Source organism: Mytilus galloprovincialis, chromosome 2 (genome assembly GCF_965363235.1).
Source record: "Mytilus galloprovincialis chromosome 2, xbMytGall1.hap1.1, whole genome shotgun sequence".
In the NCBI taxonomy this organism is placed as follows: domain Eukaryota; kingdom Metazoa; phylum Mollusca; class Bivalvia; order Mytilida; family Mytilidae; genus Mytilus; species Mytilus galloprovincialis.
Window position 1 is genome coordinate 28,327,199 of NC_134839.1, and position 27,060 is coordinate 28,354,258.

A 27,060-nucleotide genomic window follows, 5' to 3' on the forward strand; every position below is an offset into this window, starting at 1 on the left:
ACTGTAAAATGTGTCCCAATGGAAATGACATTAAAGAACAATTTTTCCATTTGGAACTTATATTTCACGACAAGACTACGCCTGCAAGGCATCCGTTCAGTATATATCAACCATATATAGTCCATTCTTTATGCAATTGCCAAATAACATAGGAACTTGGGGCAGGACAAGCGTCGGCCATTCCCATTTTTCAAAATCCGTAATTTTCATTTTGTATTTCACTAAATTATTTTCTTGTTTTTTTTTCTTATAGAAATTTATATTATCAGTGACTATATAGGCTACTGTGGATAGTTGAATAGCAATTGATAGTATGCCGTAACCGGCAGTGTTTCCAGAGAGGCCCGGTACCCCAGTTATGAACTTTATGAAATCACTAAAGCATGATTGGAGCGGGTCCCCTCTTAATTAAGCAGTCAATGCTCCCCTTTATGAACCCCTCCCCTTTCTGAAAATTTCTGGATCCGTCTCTGGTTTTCAGTATTTTCATGTAAGATATAGACGCAGAAACACCGTGATAATAATTGAAAATTAAAGATAAGAAAACAATTATAACGGATAAAAAAAAGGAGGGCAAAAAAAGTCTTGTTCAAGTACCTACGGGAAATCACAATGACTTGCATGACGTCTTGTTTCATTGTATACTTTTTCACTATTTTGGTCTTTTTGGAAAATGACTATTTATTATGTTTTTTGTGCTGTTTTTATACCCCTTTATAACCTAAATGAATGTGGTTGCATGCAAACGTATAAAAATTGCTGTTTTCATCCAACGCACTAGGTTTGAACGTTGTTTTCAATTTAGGCTTATATATTGTTTCTGAATCATAATTCTAAAAATGTATATAATTCATAATAAAACATCGTTTACACCAAGACATGTTAATTCCATTAAAAAAAAAATCCAATTGCTAAAAACTTGGACTTTATTCAAACTAGATATATAATAGTCCCTGAGAATAGTCCGGGACTCCCAGTTACGAAGTTGGAGACTAGGAAGGGAAACAAGGTACACATACAGTTATATTAAAATTAGGAGCTTTTTAAATTTTATATTTGTTCTCTAGCTATGACAGTATACATCTTATGTCAAACTTTATTAGCAAAAATTCAAATTGACATAACACTCCGAAAACTGCTGAAAATCTCGCTGAAAATAAAGTAACTAAATTCAAAATGTAACAGTCTGAAAGCTATACTTCACATAAATATACTGTTAAGTAATATTAATCTGGATATAGATTTTTGTAAAAATGTTGAAACACTATACATTTGGAAATATATGCATAAGGTGGCGACAGCGTCGTTCGCTTCACATAATAAAGATGGTCTTTCGAAATACATGTTCCGCTTGACACGTGGAGCTAACGAAAGGTGATCGTGAGTCATCGATATCTTTAGTAAATTCTTGTATAAGGGGACATAACTCTAATTAAACTTATGAAAGGAATAAAACATTGAAAAGTCCACGAACCTATATGTAATGAAGATCATATATAATTATGGTGTAGTTAAGGATTGTTAATTGTCTTTTTGGGTTTTTTTTCCGGGGGGGGGGGGGGGGGGGGGGTTCACATTGCCGATATTCTCAAAACAAATATATTGAATATAATCATATTTAATTGATGTACCCACTTTCCCTCGATTACTAGTGTAGAACATTGATTTATTTTGTTAAAAAAATATAGATAACTTCAAAAACCTCATATTTTTCTTTTGCTTTTCTGTAAGTATTTCAAAGGGCCTAATTTTTTTCTTATTTTATTTTGAAATTCTGTTGACATGACTATTCTCTTGTCTTTATGTATAATCTCTACGAGGCGCCGTTTTACTATTTATTCACTATTTTCTGATATCAAAAATTGTTTTTTATCAGAAAATCCTTTTTTTTTATATCAGAAAATAGTCTTCATTTTTTTTATATATACAAAAAAAAAAATAGAATATTTGATATCAGGAATTCGATTTTTTTATATCAAAAATTCTAATTTTTGATATCAGAAAATAGTGAATAAATAGTAAAACGGCGCCTCTGATAAATCTCTATATAATATGTTATTTTGCGCTATACCTGTATCTCTAAAACACAGTCGCATAGTAAAGCAAAGAAAAAGAATACGAGCATGAAATTGTGCACTGATAAATAAAGGAATTGCCGAAATTTATGCAATATATCATATCGTCGACCCACGCTGCAAAACTTGCGTCGATATATAAATGTCAATAAAATACATGTTTCTTTCACAATTATGACTGCATTATGTCGATTATTTGCACGTGTTCCCCTTTATCTATTTACTTTGTCATTTTGTGCGCATGTAGTCAGTTATGTTCATGTGCAAAGTTGAAACTACATTTTCCGTCATTTTTTACACCAAGTAAATTATATTGCCTTTATATTGCCTTTATATAATAAGAAACAAATTGTTTGAACTGATGATTTTAGGACCCATGTGATCATTTTAGAAAGTATAGAAACGTGAAGTGAGAGTACTAATCTCTAAATACGTCAGTCAACAAACTCTTCATAAAGGGTTCCATAGACGGCCTGTGGAAAACTGTTTTCATATACATATATTTCGACCTGTTAGTCAAATGCGTTTTGTTTAAATATACTTTTACATTTTTTTGGTCTTTTGGAAAATTATGTTTGTGCTGTTTTTAGACCCTTCTACAACGAAATTTGTTTTACAGGCACACGTATAAAAGTTGCGGTTTTTATCCAACGCAATCATAGATTTGAACATAGTTTTCAATTTAGACTCGTTTATATTTTTTTCGTTTGGGCTTGTATCATATTTTCCCTCCGGTTTATATGATCCGTTCATCCTATATTGACTCTTAAAATTCAAAAGTTTATCTAAAAATGAGGGTACATTTTATATGGCCTTCCAAATACCGTTTCGATCCCTAACCTCACTGAAGAGACATTTATTGTCGAAATCCGGATCTGGTGTACTAAAAAATATTGACACCGTATGTTTGTGGCATAACATCGTGGCCACAAGTTAAAAAAAATATTTTCTGTTTAGTATTAAATTTACATTAAGATCCATTTTGTTACATCTTGTGATCAATTTTATTTGGCAATCGCCAATGGCAGTCAGCATCAGTTGTTCGACCTCGGTTAGTCAAATGCGTTTTGTTTAAATATACTTTTTCACTTTTTTGGTCTTTTGGAAAATGTTGTTTGTTCTGTTTTTAGACCCTTCTACAACGAAATTTGTTTTACATGCACTCGTATAAAAAATCCAAAAACCGCAATATTGTACACCCGGTACAATATCGTATTTAGTCAGTCAACACAGCTGAAAACGACACCAATTATCCCGGCTTGGCAAAGTTCTTACTCAGGAAGAAGAAGTCGACCCAGAAGCAGTAAATATGGCAAGTTTTTTCGAAATGTCTCTAAATTTTGCAACTCCCCTCTCCTTAAAAAATCGAAAATGATACTCTATGAAAAAATAGAGGGGAGTTTCAAAATTCGGAAAAAAATGTTGCCGTACGCACTAGACTTCTAGATGGATAAGCCTCAAGGGTTTGTCCTATAGTCTGACTTAATCCTTTGTAATCCCGTGTCAGGCGTGGCTTTGTCGATCCGAATCAATCCGATATCTTATAAAGGTCGAGTGCCAAACTCTCTGCATGTAAAATAACCCTAACAGCGTCCGTTGATGGCCTTATGCAAGTAAAAGTTTACGTCTTCACAATATATCCTTCACTTTGTGGCAGTTTAAGTTCCCGCCATTCGACTGTATCGACATTCCTTACAGAACCTACCTGTTGGATTGCTTTTTGAAGTGTCTTGGATTATATTAATGAAATGCTTGACACTGGACATAATTAAAGAAAAAAAAAAATTAAGACATTAGTGCCATGCATTAATTGAAGAAAAACCGGTGGATCTGTTTGCTTAATTCAAGCGACAAATATGTTATGGGTATCCAGGACGACACTGATAACAATTGGAACATATTCTGCCGAGTGGGTCGAGCAATATATATGGCAGAAAATTCTACTACAGCTTGGGTAGGAGGACAAGTTAGGCAGGGACAGAAGTTGAGTTTTGCAATAGACCACCTTCGAAGTTTTTGAAAAGGGTACACTAACGTGCAGAAAGCATGTCTGTCGATCTTCACTTTAGTCTAAGTATATTTATAACCCCCCGCGCTGGCAATACGACAACATTTAAGGTTTTACTGCACGCAGGCTAGGAGTCGTCCAGGAATTGCTTCTATTTCTATGTCTAAGTAAATCTTAAAGGGTTTAATCATAACAACAACAAAAATCAACAAAAACTCCAGTAATTAGCTTCTTTAAAATGGATAGACTGGAAAATAGTGGTAATAAATATTACAGGAAAACTTTGTACTGCCACTACTAAAACACAATGACCCAAATCAGCAAAGACCCATTGAAACAACATCTGATACAAAAATTTAATAACACTGTAATGCCGGATATTTGGGTGATATATTGACGACTTAAGTATGTACACTAACGAGATTTATCCTGCTGAACTTACTTTAAATAAACCATGAAAAAGGCCTAATACTTACTACTAGTATATACAAAATCGTTGGTTTAATTGAGGTTTTGAGCTGGCATGTCAGTAACTGTTTGTGGTCCTTTGTTTATTATTTATTATCGTTAGTTTCCTCTGTCAACTATTCTAACATCAGACTTTTACTACACGCGTATTGCTGTGTTTGTTGATTCTATATTTCCTGTAGAGGTACAATGAGAGGGTTGAGGTATCACAACACATGTTTAACTGGGCACCTGACCTTTTCAGTCTTGTATTTTTATGTCCTATTAATTGGAATTATGTTTTCTGGTCTGTGTGGGCGTTTGTCCGTCCGTCCGTTCGTCTGTCCCGCTTCAGGTTAAAGTTTTTGGTCGAGGTAGTTTTTGATTAAGTTGAAGTTCAATCAACTTGAAACTTAGTACACATATTCCTTATATGATCTTTCTAATTTTAATACCAAATTAGAGATTTTACCCCATTTTCATGGTCCACTGCAAATATGTTGATGTGTTTCTTTAAGGTGCATAAAAGTGTGCAATTCACTTTACATAAGGCATGTAATTTACCGGCTTGCCTTAGCAAAAGCCCAACCCTGCCATGCTTTTTGCTACTGGGCGAAACAATTCTAGGTGACTCCGATCAAAATACCTTATACATCAATTTGAATTATTGTATATATCATGATGCAAGATTGTAGTTTTGATGTCGTATTAAATAATTTATATTGACAAAAAGGACTTCAGACATTTAAACACATTTCGGCTAAATCTATAAAGAATTCAAGATTTGTGTAATGTTAATGATATCGATTTACACATTTGAATGTAGATGTTGTGGTTAAAATTAAATTTGCAGTACTTGGATTAAAACAGGCCCTGGTCATAACAAAAAATTGAATGATGGAATCATGATTTTTCTACAAATTTCGGTGATATCAAAATGTAAGATTAGTTATGTTTTCTATCGCTCTACATTAAGGGGTTTTGCCAGCTATATGAACTTTATTTATACTATACACGAGGTTTATCCACTTGATTACTCAAGCAGTCTTGAAGACAATGCAAGGGAAGTATCTCTGAATAGTTTTAGCAGCAACAGTGGAAATCAAAATTGACCATGCATTTCAAGTTCAGAATTATGAAACTGAATGGGTCTATCAATGCCCATGCTACGTCAATCTTTAAAGATCCAAATGTTGCAAAACACCTTTCCTACCTCAATGACAAATATGTTGTTGTACCCGCAGAATAAGCTTCAAACAACATCGTTTTTGTGTATAAAACTCATTACAGTAACTGCTTGATAAACGAATTAGGTATTGACAATTCACTTGGAAACTCAACATATACCCTAACGACACTTACCAAAGAGGAAATCCTGGATAATCATAGGTCTGTTCTGTGTTCCTTTTGAATTTCAACCAAAGATGAAGAACTGGATCTGCCATCACTATATTGGATACCTAAACTACATAAGTGTCCTTACAAACAACGGTATATTGCTGGGTCTTCCAAGTGCTCCACGAAACCCCTTTACGAAATTATTAACATCTATTTTATCAGCAATCAAAGACCGGCTTCAAAGTTATTGTGAAACTGCCTATTCTAGAGGGGGCGTGAATCAGATGTGGATACTAAAAAATTCCAAAGATCTTTTAGAGTACATACAATCTAACTCTCTTTCATCTTGTAACAGTATTAAAACATTTGACTTTTCTACTCTTTACACTAGTATTCCACATTCCAAACTAAAATACAAATTGAAAGAGTTGGTATTGCTTTGCTTCGTAAAAAAGAATGGCCAACGTAGATACAAGTATCTTGTCTTAGGGAGGGATAAATCCTACTTTGTAAAAGATCACTCTGATTCGAACAAAAAATTCTCTGAAACTGATATTATCAAGATGCTTAATTTCTTGATTGACAACATATTTGTTACATTCGGAGGACGTGTTTTTCAACATACTGTTGGCCTTCCAATGGGAACAAACTGTGCCCCTCTACTTGCCGACTTGTTTCTTTATTATTATGAGGCTGACTTCATGCAGGAACTTCTTAAGAAGAAAGATAAGAAGTAAGCAATGTCCTTTAACTCTACTTTTCGCTACATAGATGATGTTCTTTCACTAAATAATTCAAAATTTGGTGACTATGTGGAACGCATCTATCCAATCGAGCTAGAGATAAAGGATACTACAGATACAGTTAAGTCAGCCTCATATCTTGACTTACATCTAGAAATTGACAATGAGGGTCGGTTGAAAACAAAACTTTACGACAAAAAGAGATGATTTCATCTTTCCAATTGTGAACTTTCCATTTCTAAGTAGCTACATTTCAGCAGCACCTGCATACAGGGTATATATCTCCCAATTGATACGATATTCCCATGCTTGCATTTCCTATCATGATTTTCTTGATAGAGGGTTGCTGCTCACAAGGAAGCTATTAAACCAAGAGTTCCAAATGGTGAAGTTGAAATCATCCGTTTGTAAATTTTACGGACGCCATCATGAGTTGGTTGACCGTTATGGAATAACCATTTCACAAATGATATCGGATATGTTCCTTACGTCGTAACTACAATCCCCTTCCCTTTCATGAATGTGACCTACCGAATTAGACTATTTACCGGATTTGTTATCACATAAGCAACACGACGGGTGCCACATGTGGAGCAGGATCTGCTTACCCTTCCAGAGCACCTGAGATCACCCCATGTTCTTTGATGGGGTTTGTGTTGTTTATTCTCTAGTTTTCTATGTTGTGTTGTGTGTGCTGTTGATTGTTTGTCCTTTTCATTTTTAGCCATGGCGTTGTCGGTTTGTTTTAGATTTATGAGTTTGACTGTCCCTTTGGTATCTTCCGTCCCTCTTTTCCATATAAACCATCATCTTTTTATCTGGATATTGTTTCAGACAGACACAAACAGAAAATTACTGTATTGTCTATATGCTCCACTCAAATCTTTCTTAGGAGCATAATAAAGAACCTTTAGATGGACTGGAGAGTTGTCTCATTGGCAATCATACCACATCTTCTTTTTTATAAGTATGTAATTGTATGAATTTATGGGAAATAATAAAACCAGTCATTTTGTCCAAGATATTTAGTCAAATGAAAAAAATTATGACATAGAGGGTCCAACCTTTAGGTAGTACCTAACACTACAGGGAGATAACTCTGTAAAGTCAGCTAAACGTTTTAATTACACTGTGTTGTAAAAGGAATATTAAGCATCACAATGATCAAAATTGGTGTTTGTCAAATCGCTATATAACCAGTGTAATTTTACTGACAAAACGGTTGGTTCAAAATTTTAGAAATTTTTATATTTTTGTTAAAGGGTCAAAGGAAATACTTTGACAAAATTTTATGAAAATTAAACGAGCCAAATTAATTTTAGTGAAAGTGTTGGGTACCACCTTAAAATATGCAAGATGAGCAATGTAAATGGATCTGAAACTTGGATGGAATTGGTCTATCATCAGCTTTATCATTTCTAACTTAAAATAAGTGGAACCATATGCAATAACTTACAAACTATCAATGGTACACTATAAAGCATGGAACCATATGCAATAACTTACACACTATCAATGGTACACTATAAAGCACATTCATGAAATAATATAGGGTTATTGCATGAATATTGGGGAATATTGTCCCGAGTAGAATTTTATATTGCATGAGCTTACGAGGGACAATATTCCCCAATATTCATGCAATAACCCTTTTATTGTATAGCAATATAATATTTAAAAGTAAAAATTGGTTTAAACTAAGAATTTGTCGTTGATGACGTCATGAATTTTGAAGATTTATTGCACTAGTGCAATATTAGAATTTATTGCACGCTATCTTTTGGTTACTTTCTGTGGGAAATATTATATTGCTATACAATAATATAGGGTTATTGCATGAATATTGGGGAATATTGTCCCGAGTAGAATTCTATATTGCACGAGCTTGCGAGTGCAATATATGTTCTACGAGGGACAATATTCCCCAATATTCATGCAATAACCCTTTTATTGTATAGCAATATAATATTTGACAGTAAAAATTGGTTTAAACTAAGATTTAAACGTTGATGACGTCATGAATTTTGAAAATTTATTGCACTAGTGCAATATTAGAATTTATTGCACGCTAACTTTTGGTTACGTTCTGTGGGAAATATTATATTGCTATACAATAACTTAAAATATTGTTTCTTAAGATGACTGATACATGTATTAAGATTGATGATGATAATGCCATATATTAAATATCAAATTCTAGATATGCATCAGTTACTTACACATTCATTAATACCCATATACATTGTACTAATATATATGCCCTGGTTCAAAAACAAAAACACAAGAATCAATTCATAATTTTCTGTATTTTCTTTTAAAGAATAATTACAGGTAACATAAATTATATTCTTCTTCTCAAAATACAATTATTTAACAAACACTGTAGTATTAAGAGTCTGGCTTTGTACCACTATATAAATATTATGAAGTGAATAAAATGCATGTAGAAAATAGAGGATGACTATCACAGATAAAGTAACATTAGTTTGTAACAATTTTCTAGGATATATAAACTAATAACTCTGATTATAAGTATCAGAAATTAATAACACTGTTCCCATCGTTTATAACTGCTCAGAACACAGAGAATCTATGGGTAATTCATTTAAATTACACAATATGTTGACGACAAAAAATATGGTACTTATCTTAAGAGGAAATTGTAATATTTAACCTGCAATTTCAACATAAAAGTTTCTCAAAGTGCCTTCACTTATTAAAATTTACAGGTGTTTATGCATATCTTTTAGGTTTAACCAATATTTTATAAACTTGTTCCATAAAAAGTTTAGTCATTCTAAAGTTAAATATCTCTGTTTTTCTGATTTATATATACTCATATTTTGACCATAAAATATTTATCAATGTATACAATCAATCATAAGTGTAATATACTAGATATTAATAGCTAACATGCCCAAAGTCTTCTTTAAATTTATTGATATGAAGGATATATTTGTTTATTTAATACAAGCCCCCAACTCCTATCAAAGTTTATAAATAGTATATGTAGCAGACCATCTAATGAATTAACCCTGGCAAGTGATTGATTCAAATGTTAACACAAGATTGTCACAACACTTCAAATTCTCTGTCTCAGTTACTAACAATACTTCTGGCTATAAGTTCTTTCATTATTTCATTACTTCCACCATAGATAGGTTGAACTCTGGCATCAACAAAGGCTCGTGCAATAGGATACTCCCACATGTAACCCCAGCCTCCATGCATCTGCAGACATCTTGTTGCCACACTGTTTTGTAAATCTGATGCCCTATTAAAATAGTAAAATAAAATATTATTAGAGAGTTAATATTCATAATTCCCTTAAGAGCCATGAAATTGAAACAGAACAACATACTGAGTAATAACTAATTTATGTCGTTCATGGCTAAGACACCTTTTTTATTTGATGCGTCTTTGTTGATATAACCTTATAAAAGAGATCATATTATGTAAATTCAGAAATTTCTGTGTTAATATAAATGAGAATTTGAAAAATTACAAAAATTCAGGATAAATTACATACAAATAAAGCCTTCAAAATTTAAAAATCTATATTTTTGTAGTTTCAGAATAAACTAAATCTTTTGTACAATTAATATTCACAATATTTTCTTCCTGGTATTTATAAAAATTTTACAAGTTTATTTGAAGTAGTATCCAGATAAAGGATGCAAACTTTAATAAAGTGTCGAGCTATTGTTTTTTAACCCATGGGAGATAATTTGCTATTCATTTGATAGAATACAACTTTCAAGGGAGATAATTCAGGGATCTCCATGGATGAAAATTGAACAATGGAGGAACTTTCACATTACAAACCGTGTCTACGCTGTACAGTGTAGCGCGATCAGAAGTATTTTATCCCTCTATACTAGGAATGGTGAACATGCTAAATCATTGCTTATTTAAATTATATTTATTTGAATTTTCATTATAGAATTAGAAGTATCAATATTTTCATTTGTTGCCATTTTTAACCATTCAAATGCCAAGTCTTCATGGTCCCCCTTTAGTCGAGAATGACCAAAAGCTGTCATGAAGGTCCCCATGTAGATTTCTTGTATTTTTGGGAATTGTTATGGGGGTTAAAAATCAAATGATGTGGAGCTTATTTTTCATGGACAGTTGTCAACTTCAGAACCCATTACCGGTATGGCTGATTTGCAGCAACAACAAAACGATTCGTACGGGTTATGTAAAAGGTTAAAGAGATTTGTAAAGCAAACATTGACAAATGAAAACGTTTTTAATGACTTTATCTGTCAAATTGATGCTGTGCAACATGCATCTTTCGAGTCTGAATAGAAACCGGAAACACGGATGTATCAATTTGATTGTAATATACGAAAATAATTCGGAATTACGATACGATATTTCTTTACAGGAAATATTTAAGTTTTTACTTTTAAACTTTTAAAGTAATTCTAAATTATCGTTACAGCAGTATTCAAGTTATTTGCAATGAAATAATATTTACTGTTTTGCGTCTTATTTTGTACTTCTTAAAAAAGGGGCTGCTGATTGCATAAGACAAAATAAAGCACGTGCTCGACTTGTTAAACTGTTTTCTTTGTAACTGGATTATTAATTTTTTTTTATTTAATCTAAATTATCATAATCATTTGCTAAAACTTAGTTGATTAATTCGACAAATGGATCGTCTATCCTGAGATAATATTCTCCTGTGTGGTTTGTTGATCTACCTGTACAGGTACAATTGATTAGCGATCTTAATCCGGATATCCTTCAGGCGTTAGAACTGTATTGGATATAACATAAAAAGCCTAAGGGTTATGCAATTACATGCATTTGATTATAATTGATAAAAAAATGGCGTCGGGCTGCAAAAAACGATGAAGTTTTGAACGATGGCGCAAGACAATTTAACGATGGCGCAAGACAATTTAACGATGGCGCAAGTCATTTGACATTGGCGCAAGACATTTGAACGATGGTGGGGCGCCATCGTTAAACAGGCCATGGAGATCCCTGTAATTTGCTGTTCACTTGATGGTAACAATACACCATTACATTGTACGGGCACAGCCATTTTATGAGCATAACATGGTATTCAGAATTAAGAGTATGGCTAGTTCTGATTGGTTGATATGTGCACCCGTATTTTTTTATTATTAGAGACTTCGTGCATTCTGCATTATATCATAGGCCAAACAAAATATTTTCCTTAGCCCTAATGGAAATGAGATGTCTTTTCAACACACGGACAGGACACGTTTTTTTAAGTGCAAAATTGATAGGCATGGGAGTTAAGTACAAAATGTGTAAAGAAAAGCAATGCGAACCTATATTTTTTGGACCAAAAAATACTGTCCTAAAAACTTTTCTGTAATTCTAGCAAGGTTTCGTTAAAAAAATCGACTTTCTAAAGTCTGTATCTCAAAAAAGGGTTTCATTGTCGCCTATGGGGAAATTAATTGTTTATTTCAATCTATACAGAGTCGACATTGCTTTATCAGAGTGCTCAAAAAGTGTCAAAAACAGTAGTTTTACTTGAAATTTGATGTGAAACCTTATTTTTTGGTGATAAATGAATAATTGATTAACTATTATTTAAGCTATAGTCTGTTTCATATTTGTAGTGCGTTTTACCTTGGAAACAAGGGTGGGCTAGACTTTTGACTTGCAGTGCAGAGAATATGTTATTTTCCGAACTTCTGCTGATTTGTTTGACGAAAGCAAGTATACGTCTAGAGTTTGGACACAAACATCGATTTTTAAACATGACAATCTCGACACAAGTGCTGTTATTGAAATAACGAAATTTAGTGAAAAGGTACAGAAATGGTCCCCTCCGAACACTGAAATGATCACTCGAATGGCAAACTATGAAAATTAAAATAGACATGACATTCTGTAGTTAATGAATAGTTTTCAATGTTTACATATTTTGAATAGCTATAGCCTGTTTCAAAAATGTACTTTTATACGAAAATGGTTTCATTTAAAACTGTTATTTAAAATTCACCATAAGTTACATATTTTATCAGTTTTGGTATCAATACAATCAGTACTTGATGACATATAAAGAATCATTGGAGAAAGTGGACCTTATCGCCAGGCCCTTTTTAGCAGTACCGCATTTACTTCAAAAATCAGAATTTTCTTTCTTACATTTTTCGACTGGGGTCACCTCTAAAAAAATTGTGAAAATTCAGAGAGTTATGCCACAACGTTTTGAAGCTGATTTATTTGTTGCATATATATTTGTGCATCTAACGCACTATGAATTGCATGATTCTAGGAAGTATTGAATACTGTATAGGTTACAATACACCATTAGATTGTATGGGTGGGCGCATCCATTTTATGAGCACAACATGGTATTCAGAATTAAGAGTATGGGTAGTTCTGATTAGTTGATATGTGCACCCATATTTTTTTATTATCAGAGACTTTGTGCATTCTGCATTATATCATAGGCCAAAAAATTTTTTTTCCTTAGCCCTAACGGAAATGAGATGTCTTTTCAAAGCTAGGACAGGACACGTTTTTTTAAATGCAAAGTTGATAGGCATGGGAAATAATTAAGTACAAAATATGTAAAGAAAAGCAACGCGAACCTATATTTTTTTGACCAAAATATACTGTCCGAATAACTTTTCTGTAATTCTAGCTAGGTTTCGTTAAAAAAATCAACTTTTTAAAGTCTGTATCTCAAAAAAGGCTATCATTGTCGCTTATGGGGAAATTTATTGTTTATTTTAATCTGATAGAATACAACTTTCAAGGGAGATAATTTGCTGTTCACTTGATAGAATACAACTTTCAAGGGAGATAATTTGCTATTCACTTGATAGAATACAATTCAAGGGAGATAATTTGCTGTTCACTTGATGGTATCAATGTACCAAATGAAAATCCATGGGCACAGCCATCTTGGTGAAGGGAACATGACATAGAGAAGAAAAATGGTAAGTCTTTGTGATTAGTTGTTATATTAAATGGATATTTTTTTTTTCTGGAAAGCCTCTTTAGTATGACTACAGTTGAGCATAGTTTTCTTGTAAAATAATTTACATAGGAATTATTAGAATTTTTTTACTAGTTGAGGTGAAGTGCTAAAAATCAGTGACATTTTTCTGCGGGATTGTCATGCATTCTTGACAACCCCAAAATTCACCCGTAAAAGCCATGGGACCATATATTTTTTTGTGTTGTATTTTGATGACAATAAATTGTTCTTTCTTTTGATACCACTTTCAACCACAAAATGTCTTTTATTTAGAAGTAATTAAACAAAAGGCTAACATTGTCGGCAATGGAAAACTATTTAGTACTTTGTATTCTAAATGATAGAATACAACTTTCAAGGGAGATAATTTGCTATTCACTTGATAGAATACAACTTTCAAGGGAGATAATTTGCTATTCACTTGACAGAATACAACTTTCAAGGGAGATAATTTGCTATTCACTTGATAGAATACAACTTTCAAGGGAGATAATTTGCTGTTCACTTGATAAGATGCTTACTATAAACCTAAGTAAACAAAAGGAAACCATACATGCATTTTTAAAATACCATGTAGAATTAAGGTAGATAATTTTCTGTATTGATTTAAAAAAAATAATTGTGGCAATAAGTTCAAAAATTATTTTCATGTGAACCATTTCCTACTTCATTGCAATAACCCATTTTATTGTTCTTTTTAGGATTGTAGACAGCAGAACTGTTTATTTTGATGATGTTTTTTCCCTATAGTAACCAAACTGGGTCATGATAACTTACACAAGGTTTTATGGTTTTTCTATTGTTTGGTGCATGATATACCAAATTTAGAAAAAAGATTCTAAAAACCATGTTTACCTCTGGGAAACCATATGATCATATTTTATTTCATATCCACCAATACATTTCACCTCCATATAGTTTATTTGCAATTATTATTTTTTTCCTGTTAACTTCTTTTATCTTGAAAATAAATTTGGTGACCAATAAAAACTCCTTGTAATTTCAATAGGAAGTAAAGAAATATAGTATCAACTGAATCAATCAGACCAATAATATACTGTCTCTACTAGAAACTTTTCAGCACCAGTTTTAGTGGTAAGCTGTGATTTAAATGTTTTAGTGGTAAGCTGTGATTTAAATGATCTTAAATGGACCTAGGGTCAAGTAGAAATTTCATCATCATCAGTTTCATTTGGTGTCTTACCAATATTTAGCCATTGAAGCCATGACATTATCCAGTCCCTTTTCATTATGTATCTCTAAACAATTGTCCATAAAAGCTCTTCCTACACTTATCTCGGTCTTCAACTCTGCTAGTTTATGTTGCATTGTCTGAAATTAAACATAAATTTATTTACTGTTATTCAAACTGATTAGACAAAAGGAAACATATCTGTACTATCTTTTTTAAAAGTTAGTCAAAAGTATTTTTTTGGCTATTAACAAAACTGGCCTGATCAAATATATTATATATACAGCATTCTCTGCTAAATGCCTAATTTATCAAGCATGTTAAATAAACAAAATCATCAGGTCACAACAAAATGATTTTATGCTTTTCCTATTTTCTGTGCCATTTGAGGCAGATATTTTTTTAAACTAAACCTTATTCTGCGATAAAGAAGCTGATATTATAAGAAATCATAATTCAACGGACTTCTAACAAAATTGCATAATAACTTGTACAATTATTGAAATCTTCGTTGTATATTATTTCTTAGTTCCTGAAAATTTTAACAATTTACTTAAACTGTTCTAACTTTCCATTCAAATTATATTACAGAAAGAATTGGTGTAAATCACTTTCTTATAAAAATTGTTAACTATGAAAATATGAATATAGAATTACCAAATTAAAAAAAATACTTCAACAATTTACAATAAAGGTTAACATATTTTTTCACTTCAAAATCTTTTCCCGTATATCAAAATATTGCAAAAAAAAAAGAGTTTAAGAAAAGTTTTTCAATGTCCATTTGGCATCAATGGGAGATAATAAGTTTTAATTATGTATTATCTCCCTTGAACTTTCTTACCTGTAAGTGACTCAATGTTTTCCCAAAAGCCTTCCTTGTTTTAACATAATTTCTTGTTTCTTCAAACATAAATTCACATGAAGCAAGTCCCATAGCACCGATAAGAAGTCTTTCCTGAGGTAATTCTTGCATGAGGTAGTAGAAACCTTTGTTTGCCTCTCCTAGTAAGGCTGATTTTGGTAATCGAATATCTTCAAAAAATAACTCAGCAGTGTCCTAGAAGAAATCAAGAATTTTTATTTCATTAATTTTCTTCTGTACTCTTTTCCCTAATAAAATAAATATCTGTAAGTTTTTAATTACATCAACATTTTTTTTATCTTCAATATAGCTAAGCTATCCCATTATTCATGTTCTTGTAGCAAAGACTAATTCAGTTTTTCATCATATGCATCAATAATTCAATCAATTCCATATGTTCTTATGTTTTAACACAGGTAAGGGGGAGGTATTGAGGTTTCACAAACATGTTTAACCCCACCACATTCTTTATTTGCATGCCCAAGTCAGGAGCATGTAATTAGGTGATTGTTTTGCATTGCTGTCATTGGTTTTTCTTGTTTTAACTGTTCAAAATATGTCATTCAGGGCCTTTCATAGCTGACTATGCAGTATGGGTTTTGCTAATCGTTGAAGGTTGTTTGGTGACCTAAAGCTACTAACATCCATGTCAGGTGGATAGTTGTCCCATTATCAAACATACTACATCTCCTTATCTTCATACCTGAGCTTTAAAACCAATCTTCTCCAGTTTCCTTCCTTTAACAAATCCTTTCATGCCTTCCTCCACCAGAAACAGACTAATTCCATGTGCAGCAGATTTGGCGGTAGGATTTGTGATAGCTACGACTATAACCACATCTGCCATCCAACCATTGGTTATAAAGACTTTACTGCCATTTAATATCCAGTCATCACCATCCTGCTTGGCATTGGTCCTGATACCTTGAAGATCACTGAAAAAAAATATAATTCCAATTTTAAGTGCTCTTGGTGTTTTTTATGCTTAGATCAGTACTTAGTGTACACTTGTTTATATAACTGGATGGAACATAATTTCTCTGGAACATTAAAAATTATAATAGCCAACATTCTATCCAGTCAAATTTTAATTTTATGGGCCAAACAAGTGTTAATTTTAGTAGTTTTGACACTAAGCAGGTTCCTTTATAATAACAAAAATTGTAAATGTCTAATCCTGCAACATTTTCAAAATATGGTATAGTTCAGTGTCACGGAATATAAGTTCCTTCATAATATAAGTTCCAAAAGGAAAATATATTCTGGAATATTTTTTCCACAGGAATAAATATTACAGTATATGTTCCTAACGGAATAAATGGTATAGAATATTCGTTCCAACAGGAATAGATATTATGACAATGTTTATAACAAAGTTTCCATTGGAACTTCTGTTAGGGGGAACAAATATACGTTGACAGCTGGATGCACAATGTAGTGCAGCTCTTCTTAAAATTGCAAAAATGTACATGTAATATTATCAACTTTATTTTGCTGTAAGATATTTGAATAACTTTATTTTTTTTCTGCTTACCTTCCTGCCCCTGGTTCTGACATAGCTATGGCACCAATACATGTTCCTGCTACCATTCTTGGTATAAACTTCTCTACTTGTTCTTGTGTACCGTAATGTGTTATATAGGGCATCACAATATCAGAATGTAGAGTAAAACCAGGACCTGAACAATTTACATACATCCTGTAAACAGATAAACATATATTACAACAAGATTTAAGTCATTATCTTTGACAGGAGAATGAGTTCATGAACTCTCAGTATACTCATCTCCTAATTTTCGATTGTGATGAAATAATTGACCCTTTCTTGAATAAGAAACTTTTCTTTATTTGGTTCTATCATTTGTATTCTGTAAGTTATTTGAGGATCTTGGCTTCATTCAATCATTTACTTGTGTCAGTCTGATAAAATATTTAATTTTAATAAAGAAAATTAAAAAAATAGATATGATGTAGATCAATGGAAAGTTATTCAGGGAAAACATGTTGGTTGTCTCTTCTATTTTACTTTAATGGAATAACTCTTATTGGTTTAATGATAATTGACATCTGCCATGGTTACACAATCTATTAAGTTTCATTCTAAAAGGTGTTTTAAAGCTATTTTTATTGTGTGAAATCTCTTTTGTCTATTGGACAAGATCACAGGGTAGCTTATATATCTCAGGGCTCACACTACTTCAGAATCATAGGGAGAAGTGACTTCTCTTTTAGAAATTGAGAGGGAGAAGTGATGAGATTTGAAAGAGAAGTGCTTATTTGCTCCCAGCGCTACAATGTTTAGTTTTTACTTTAATACATTAAGGGCCATATGTATCTTATTTTTTTTATTTTATTGTTCAATTTGTACCTGGGTATACAATAAAAACAACTGTTGTTTAATTATATCATATCTAGTTGCACAATCATATGAGTCCTCTTGTTAGAAAAAAACAATTAAATAAATGACAATAATAAAAAAAAAAATTTTATATCAAAAGGAAAAGAAAGTTGTTATATCAATTAAAATTCAATAAAAAAAACTACTCTGTTATCATGTTCATGAAATTAAGTGTTTCTCATTAAAAAGATATATAAATTTAACAGTTAAGCTTGGACATTTAATATAATTATATTAGTGTATCATATAGTCCCAGAGTTGAGCAACTTTAACTTATAAATTGAAACAATGCATATACATGGAAATATATACATAAATCAAGAAGATCTAACCAAAAGTATGTTAATGTGTGTAGAATGCGTAATTTGGCCTCTTGGGATCAATTTTTGTGTTAGCAGTGCAATTCATGTGTCCGTAGTCATTATTGTAAGAATCCTGATTTCAGTCATAGTTTCCAATAAAATCCCCACTCTGATCCGTAGTTGTACAATAATATGTCCAATAATAAAAATGGTGGCCGCGGACAAAGAAAAATTTACAACAAGAGGCTCTCAAGAGCCTGAATCGCTCACCTGGTAAGCAATGCCTTATTGAACATATTGAACCATGCCAGGCAAACATGTACAGCTAACAATTCTTCAATATTACAAATAAATATGACTTACTGTTTATAAATAAAGAAAATGAGTTTATTTTTATTACATTATAGTTACAATAAAAGAATTTTAACAATAAAATTGTTATTGTTACATTATTAAATTGATATTCTTTCGAATTTCTTCATTCATAATTTGGATTTATTCCACTGCTGAGAAGGGGCAAGGGGCTCCAATAACAGCAAAACAGTTAAATGATTTCATTAATAACAGTTAGGCATGGACCATTTAACTTGTAGGGGGACATGGTTTTTTTCCTGGTCAGAATATTTTCTATTTTTTGGAAGTAGCACAACAAATTATTTTTTTTGCAAATTGCATATTGAAAATTTTAGGACAGTTAGACCTTGACCTAATAAATATTTTAACTTCTAGTCTTATTTGCTCTAAATGCTGGAGTTTTTTAGATATAAGCCAAAAACTGCATTTTACCCTGTGTTCTATTTTTAGCCATGACGGCCATGTTTTTAGACAAAATAGAAAATAAAACACAAACTTTATTTTATACACCCTACTGATCATTCAGTTGAAGTTTGGTTGAATTTGGTTGAGTAGTTTTAGAGGAGAAGATTTTTTAAAGTTAGCAAATATGATGAACAAATAGTGAAAAAATTGTCATTAAAGGACAATAACCCCTTAAGGGGTCAATTGACAATTTTGGTCATATTTAACTTATTTGTAGATCTTAAGTTGCTGATCATTTTTGCTGTTTACAGTTTATCTTTATCTATAATGATATTCAAGATAATGACCAAAAACTGCAAAATTTCCTTAAAATTACCAATTAAGTGGCAGCAACCCAACAATGGTTTGTTTGATTCGTCTGAAAATTTCAGGGCTGATAGATCTTGACCTAATGAACATTTTTACCCCATGTCAGATTTGCTCTAAATGCTTTCGTTTTTGAGATATAAGCCAAAAACTGCATTTGACCCCTATGTTCTATTTAAAGTAAGGGCGGCCATGTTTTTTGACGGATCAAAAATCGAAGCACACACTTTGTGCAGGATAATCTAAGGAACTATCATGCTAAGTTTCATCCAAATCCATTCAGTAATTTCAGAGGAGAAGATTTTTTAATGTTAGCAAATATGATGAACAAATTGTGAAAAATGTCATTAAAGGACATTTACCCCTTAAGGGGTCAATTGACAATTTTGGTCATATTAACCTTTTTGTAGATCTTACTTTGCTGATCATTTTTGCTGTTTACAGTTTATCTTCATCTATAATAATATTCAAGATAATGACCAAAAACTGCAAAATTTCCTTAAAATTACCAAATAAGTGGCAGCAACCCAACAATGGTTTTGTTTGATTCATCTGAAAATTTCTGGGCTGATAGATCTTGACCTAATGAACATTTTTACCCCATGTCAGATTTGCTCTAAATGCTTCCGTGTTTGAGATATAAGCCAAAAACTGCATTTGACCCCTATGTTCTATTTTAAGTAACAGCGGCCATGTTTTTTGACGGATCAAAAATCGAAGCACACACTTTGTGCAGGATAATCTAAGGAACAATCATTTTAAGTTTCATTCAAATCCATTCAGTAGTTTCAGAGGAGAAGATGTTTGAAAAATTGTTAACGACGACTGACGCCAAGTGATGAGAAAAGCTCACATGGCCTAAATAGACAAGGCTTGACACAGAAAGGAATTTGACGTTTTTAATGCAATACATGGATAACAAATTAACTTCATGCAAATTTCATCAAGTTCCAATGATGTAATAACTTATCTTGCTGAAAGGTAGAATGATTTGAATACGATTTGAGAAACAAGTACTGGAAGTAATACAAAATTTTTCTTATGAAATAACATGTTACCAACTTTTAAATCAATGCTTAAACCTCTTTTCTGAAGAAAGTAAATCGTTTATGCCTTGAATTTCTCTACTTTTAAATGAAAAATTGCTGTTTCGTCAACTTGGTAAAAATTGAATTTGCCAATGACCATGATGACGAAAGCGACTGAAAGCGAGTATTGTAAACAACAGGGCTACTTCTTTTCGCTTTTGGGGGTCGGGAAAAGCGAAGTGACGGACGGGAAAGCGAATTCTTCGCCCTAGTTGCCTCGTAGCGTGAGCCCTGTATTTTGATGATAATATACCCTACATCTTTTTCTTAAGTATCGTGAAAAAGATGTACTGTGAATTCATTATTATTCATGGATTTTGTAGGTAGAAATTAAACCACAAACTGAACTGGTCAATGAAGTACAAGTTTTCTAAGAGGCCAATATATATATAACTTTGGTACAAAATCAAATATTGACCAACATACAACTTTTTACCATCCATCTAAATCAGTACCCTTTTAAATAAACGAACATGCTGTATTTGATAGAAAAGTCTGCAGCAACTTAAGTTTTGTTTTGTCATGTGTAGCCTTCTCCATGTTGTATGATTGATGACTTACTGTTCCTCCCATGTGATAGCAGTTGACAGAACATCTCCGCCAACACCACCAAACTTCTCAGGTGTGTTCACTCCTAGTAATCCATTGGCTCCAGCTTTCTCCCAAACCTAAACAACAGCCAAAATGTTATAGCTGGGAGGTTAACAATTTAGGTTTTGTTTATCTAATTGGTATATGTGTCAATATTAAGAACAATTCATCAATATTTTTCATTCTTTCTTACGCCTAACTACATGTAATTTACAACTTAAGTCTATTTTGGGAAGCAATCTATGGGAGATTTAGACACCACATGATTTTTTCCATTGGGTTATAGAAGTGGACAGGAAGTTAGTACAATTCTCTTACATAAGAAGATAAAATTATGAGTGGAAGGGTAAAATGTGTTATAAACATTTGTATTTATATTTACAGGACAAAACTTTGCCAAGCCTGTAAATGTGTTTGTTTTTAACAACTTTATATTCCAAAACTAACCTCTCTGCTGAGTTGTCCTTCTTTTTCCCATCTGAATAAAAAGATCAGGTTTATATTAATAGTCCTACAAATTACAGCACTGAGCATGACAAATGGGAGTTATCTTAAAAATCTGTAATTTCCTTAGTAACGGATAACACCACTGAAGGGAACTCCAAATAAATTAGATGGGTATGTCTGATTGTATGACATCTATTCAGAAGAACCATGGAAGATATTAACTTGTTTCTAAATCAACAAATTAGATATAACGAATTTGACCTCATTAACCCTAGACATTCATTGGTATGATGCATTTAAGTATATTTTATTGTTTATCTGTTATCCAAATATTAAAGTGTTTTGAGTTTTACTTTTTTTAATTCTATACAAATTTTGTTTTTCCATTGATCAATGTAATAATAGAAGGCTAAGTAAAAAACACATAAATGAGGCAGTTTAAAACCCTGTCAGTGGTTTTAGGTACTGTAACTCAACTTGTACATTTATTGTTATTATTCCATTCAATCATTAACATATTTTATACTTAAAGTTTCTTCAAAAAGATTTGAGACAATTATAACATAGATTGAACGGAAGCAATTAAAATAGAAATATGTTTTTAGGTTTTCTGAAATATTAAAATATGTCTACAGTAGCTTACTATTACTATTATGCTGTCCTTGAGTTATGATGGAATAAAGTATAATTTTTAACTTTACAGAAATCAAAGTTTTTACACTCATATGCGGCTTAGCTTAGCGAAAGGTAGTGCGACGTAATCAGTCAAACAAACTTTATTAGATTAACTCTCTAAGGAACGATCGTTTCCATTGGTCAATTCAAACTTTCGACCTCACACCTTCGAAAATAAAACACACATACTATAACGTTGAATGGACTGATTAATATTCACATATCTGGTCAAGGTCGTTTAAAGCTTCCATCGACATATTCTCATACATGATTCCAATTACAATTCTAGCTTTTATAAATGTGCATGTGAAATTCATTGGTTTTATAGTTTTCTGCAATTGGTAGTAAAGTTTAAACTTAAAAATCTTAACAGTTTTCACATCTAAATATTCAATTTAAATGTCTCCTCTAGCTCAAGGGACAACATCAAAAGTTCAATGTAGGAAAAAAAACACTCAATTCATATTTTTTCATTTATTCCACCCCCCCCCCCCCTTGCTTATCCTGCATTTTCTTTTACTCAATGGACTCGATAAATTAACGTTGTACTTGAAAAATGAAACCGTACTTTTCTACAAACACATCATATTCTTTTCCAAGTTTTGTGTATTCGACATAGGATAGCGATTTTTTCTGATTCCGTTTACATGAAGAAAAAAAAATCCCGAAATTGTAAGTAAATTCATAACATGTAACCAACCATGCTTTGTTAAGAAAAAACGGAGATGGCCAATCATGGCACAGGGGATTATTAAATGTAGTTTATAAACTCCAACGATGTACTTCATTAGGTTTTGCTATTCTTGGTTGAAAAACGAACGTAAATTATATATTGTAAATATTTATAGACCGTTGGTTTTCCTGTTTAGATGGTTTTACACTAGTAATTTTGGGGACCTTTATAGCTTGTTGTTCAGTGGCTCTGTGTTGAAGGCCGTACATTGACCTATCATGGTTTACTTTTATAAATTGTTATTTGGATGGGGAGTTGTCTCATTGGCATTCACACCACATCCTCCTATATCTATGTAAATAGACACAAACAGTTTTAAAAAAAGTGTTTATTCATTAAATCATGCAAATGTATCAATAGAAAGGTGAGTTTCTTCTTGTGCATGCATTTAGTCATCCTTAATTTCTTGATATTTTGTTTATCAGTTTATCATACGTTTCGTTTTGTATTTCATTTTAAATACGAATACATACTACATATACTTTAGCGGAAAGTTCAACAAGTTATGCAGCTCTATTCTTACAGTATAAAATTGAAAGATAAATGTTCATCCATTTAAAATCGAAAACAGTACATTTATATTTAAAAAAAAGAAGATGTGGTATGATTGCCAATGAGACAACTATCCACATGAGACCAAAATGACACAGAAATTAACAACTATAGGTCACCTTACGGCTTTCAATAATGAGCAAAGCCCATACCGCATAGTGAGCTATAAAAGGCCCCGAATTCAAACAAGAGAATTGTTCCGTATAAACTACGATTTCTCACAAGTATTAATTTATTATTTAGTTCCACACATGCATAAGAAATAATCTTCGCCGATGTAACATTTCAATTTATTACAACAACATGCCTTCACTGAATTCATTCAGGTGCACCAATGATACGATTAAAGTTATTTTTTTTCTATCTTTGGGGGACAATTTCCTCCGTTTATGGTACGCTTATAGCTACATTTTTGTACTGTGTGTATGTTTTATAGCATGAAAATAATAAAAGAGGAATGTCAGTGCAACCACTGATTAATGATTGTAATGGATCAGTATTATGAGATACTTATTATAAGTGATTACGCGTTGTTAGGATTATAACTATCGTCAGTATGAAAGAAATTAAAAGTGGTTCATATATTCATCCGTATAAAAGCGGCACATGTATTTTATTTTATCCTTATATTTCTCATCATGCCGGGTACAAGATAATTGAGTTGCTGCATGCAAAGAACTTAGAATATTACTTAAAACAAACTATCAGTATAATATTTCGACCCCACTATTTAAGTTAATAAACTATCAGTATAATATTTCGACCCCACTTTTTGAAGTTAATAAAACATTTATTTATTTCTTTTGACCAAAGGTTTGTAAACTATACAAATCATTGTTTTTACGTTCGTAGTAACATAGTAAATTCCATTGTCGGTCACCTGTGTCAATTCATGTGCACACTTATTACATTGCTGTTGTATTTAAATCTTTCGGCCAATGAAATGAGACGTAACAAGTTGTTTGTTTGTGATACGCCAGAATGTTATCAATGAACTATCAAACGCTAAAGTCGACTGCATTTCAGTATACAGTATACCTAACAATGTATCTCTAGTCACCCATTCATCCATTTTCAATTTCCAAGTATACATAAAATCTTACTTTGAGTGATGAGGAAGCACTTCTTCCTGGAAAAATCTTCGGACATTCTCTCTGAACATGTCATGTTCTTCAGAAAATATTCTTCTGTTCCCAATGGCCATCATGTTATCAGCTTGGGCAATTTCTGGACGAGATAAATTTCCAGTCCATCTGAAAACATATATAATTTTTCATCATGCAAATTTAAATTCAATATTAACATGATTAAAAAAAGTAAATTCTTTAAAAAAAAAAATGCTGGCAAGAATTATTTAATTTTATTTTTATTTTTTGTTAACTGTTTTTGCCAAAATCATGTGTTGTTAACAAGTTAATGGACACCCTATTGCCCCTCCCTATACGCCACACTGCCAAAAACAGTAAATAACTTCAGCTAGAGGAAGGACTACTGAAAACCCAAAAGGAAAAGAACAGGTAACAGCTACGAATGACACCCCTGACTCTGTGAAAAATTATCTTACTATTTTAGTTATGCCTTTTGACAAGTTATGTAAATAAAATATTTGGTGGCCACAGTGAAAAGTTTTATATACATCATATTTATATAATTGTTATTTAACTTCTTAAAAGAATATTTAAATACCATGTTAATGCAGAATTACTGCATTATGTCTTTTTAAAAAATTGTGCTCGATCAAATTATGTTAGTTTTTTAAGATTTTTTTATGTAAAATATATACGTGTTTGACAGTTTTGGACTTTGACCTGTTCCACAGTGTGTGTGTTTTGGGGGGAAATACGCGTAAGTGATATTAGCTATATAATTGACCTTTTCTGTTGGTTTGATAAACCTGTAGCAGAAATACATGAAGTCGTATTTAAGTTTTTCAAGACATGGGTCAAGTTTTGAGTCAATTTTCCAAGCGAAGTCATCGTGTTGTTCTCTGCCCTGGCGTCTGTTAATCACTGTCGAGACAACGCTTAAATCTTGGTCATAAAACTCTAAAAAGATAAAGGTATAGCAAGATTAGTGCTGGACAGTATCATTTCAGAAACAGCTATCCTAATTATATAAATTGTTAAACGACGACGCACTGCAACGAATTTAGTTTACACCATTAACGAGAACGAGATCTCCATAATTGAATAATATTAAGATTTCACCATTGATTTAAAGAGCATAAAAACTTATCTCTGGAAATTTTTGGACAAAGCTTGTCATAACCACATACACCTTATCGCGATTTGTCCGCCATTACTGGATATCACACAGGTTATCATTACCGTAAGACAGATAGATTCAAGCCCATTTCGTCGGTTTGTTATAATTTTTGCTGTATAGCTTATTATATTAATACAAGCATTCCACAATAATATATATTTACGAAAATATTATCCCCATTTTAGTTGTCCAGTTTCAATAATGCAATCAATAACATTTATGAAATATACATAAATTTAAAATACTTGAAAGTAAATATTCTTTTATTCAATCTCGATTAACTTTGCACATTTCAACAGTAAAAAATTTATGCCTACATTTGACTACATTGTTTTGTTAAACATCATGTGAAACCTGATCGATTATTGACTGAAGCACGTCATTATTTTCCCTCTGTGAGCCTCTGGCAGTCTGATAGCTCTTGACCACGTCACATAGTAACCGGTGTTATGATGACGTTTTTGAGGTTCCAATTGGGGATAAAAACGTCGTATATACCCCGGCAGTTTCCTGAATATATACTGACATCTCTATGTTGTTATCCAATCACAAACCTCGACACATTTGTAATCCGTAATATATATTTATATGAAATGAGACGTAACAAGTTGTTTGTTTGTGATACGCCAGAATGTTATCAATGAACTATCAAACGCTAAAGTCGACTGCATTTCAGTATACAGTATACCTAACAATGTATTTCTAGTCACCCATTCATCCATTTTCAATTTCCAAGTATACATAAAATCTTACTTTGATTTTAAGAAAATATCATAATAATGGATAGTATGGGTAGTCAAGGTCTGAAGTCAGGAACTATCTAATGTGAGGTTTGATGAATATAAAGACATCATTTTTTGAAAGAAAAAAAAAGAGTTAGATTATTTTTTTTAGAGGGGGGGGGGGCTTATTATTCTTCATAAATATCAAAGCATTGTTAAAAATAGATACGGACGGAGTGACTGACCAGCCATGCAAGACCTTCATGGATAGTATGGGTAGTCAAGGTCGTTAAAATACCACCACCCTCGTAGTGTAACTGTTTAAAAATATAATACTTTCTGGCAACGGCGGGAAACAGTATGAATAGTAAAAGCACCACAGACGTCACCACAATTGATATAACCTCTACGAGTGTAAACGTTGACAAACTGAACTTTTTGCGATCAAGAGAGATTTTTCTTTTTATGTAAATGTAGTTTTACAGACATGGCATGTTCACGTTACTTGGGATTTG

At 32.2% G+C, this 27,060-nt stretch overlaps 1 protein-coding gene across 1 annotated transcript; it reads right to left on the reverse strand.

Annotated features, from left to right (window-relative positions):
- Window positions 1-8,900: 8,900 nt before the first annotated feature.
- On the reverse strand, window positions 8,901-25,662 carry LOC143063305 (long-chain specific acyl-CoA dehydrogenase, mitochondrial-like). The gene is made up of 9 exons (XM_076235365.1): window positions 25,431-25,662; window positions 24,662-24,811; window positions 21,599-21,629; window positions 21,122-21,228; window positions 17,182-17,346; window positions 16,351-16,582; window positions 15,627-15,842; window positions 14,795-14,922; window positions 8,901-9,885 (listed from the first exon to the last, which is right to left on the reverse strand). Exons 1-9 carry the CDS (start codon window positions 25,532-25,534, stop codon window positions 9,708-9,710), a joined length of 1,311 nt encoding a protein of 436 aa, XP_076091480.1. The 5' UTR covers window positions 25,535-25,662; the 3' UTR covers window positions 8,901-9,707.
- Window positions 25,663-27,060: the final 1,398 nt, after the last annotated feature.

Excerpts from the sequence above, each read along its gene's own strand:
- LOC143063305 (XM_076235365.1), bottom strand. The coding sequence starts at position 25,534 with ATGACTTCGCTTGGAAAATTGACTCAAAACTTGACCCATGTCTTGAAA. Across the intron at positions 21,630-24,661 it reads GTGCTTCCTCATCACTCAAA|ATGGGAAAAAGAAGGACAAC; the intron begins GTAAGATTTTAT and ends CTTTTTATTCAG. Across the intron at positions 14,923-15,626 it reads AAACATTGAGTCACTTACAG|ACAATGCAACATAAACTAGC; the intron begins GTAAGAAAGTTC and ends GTTTAATTTCAG.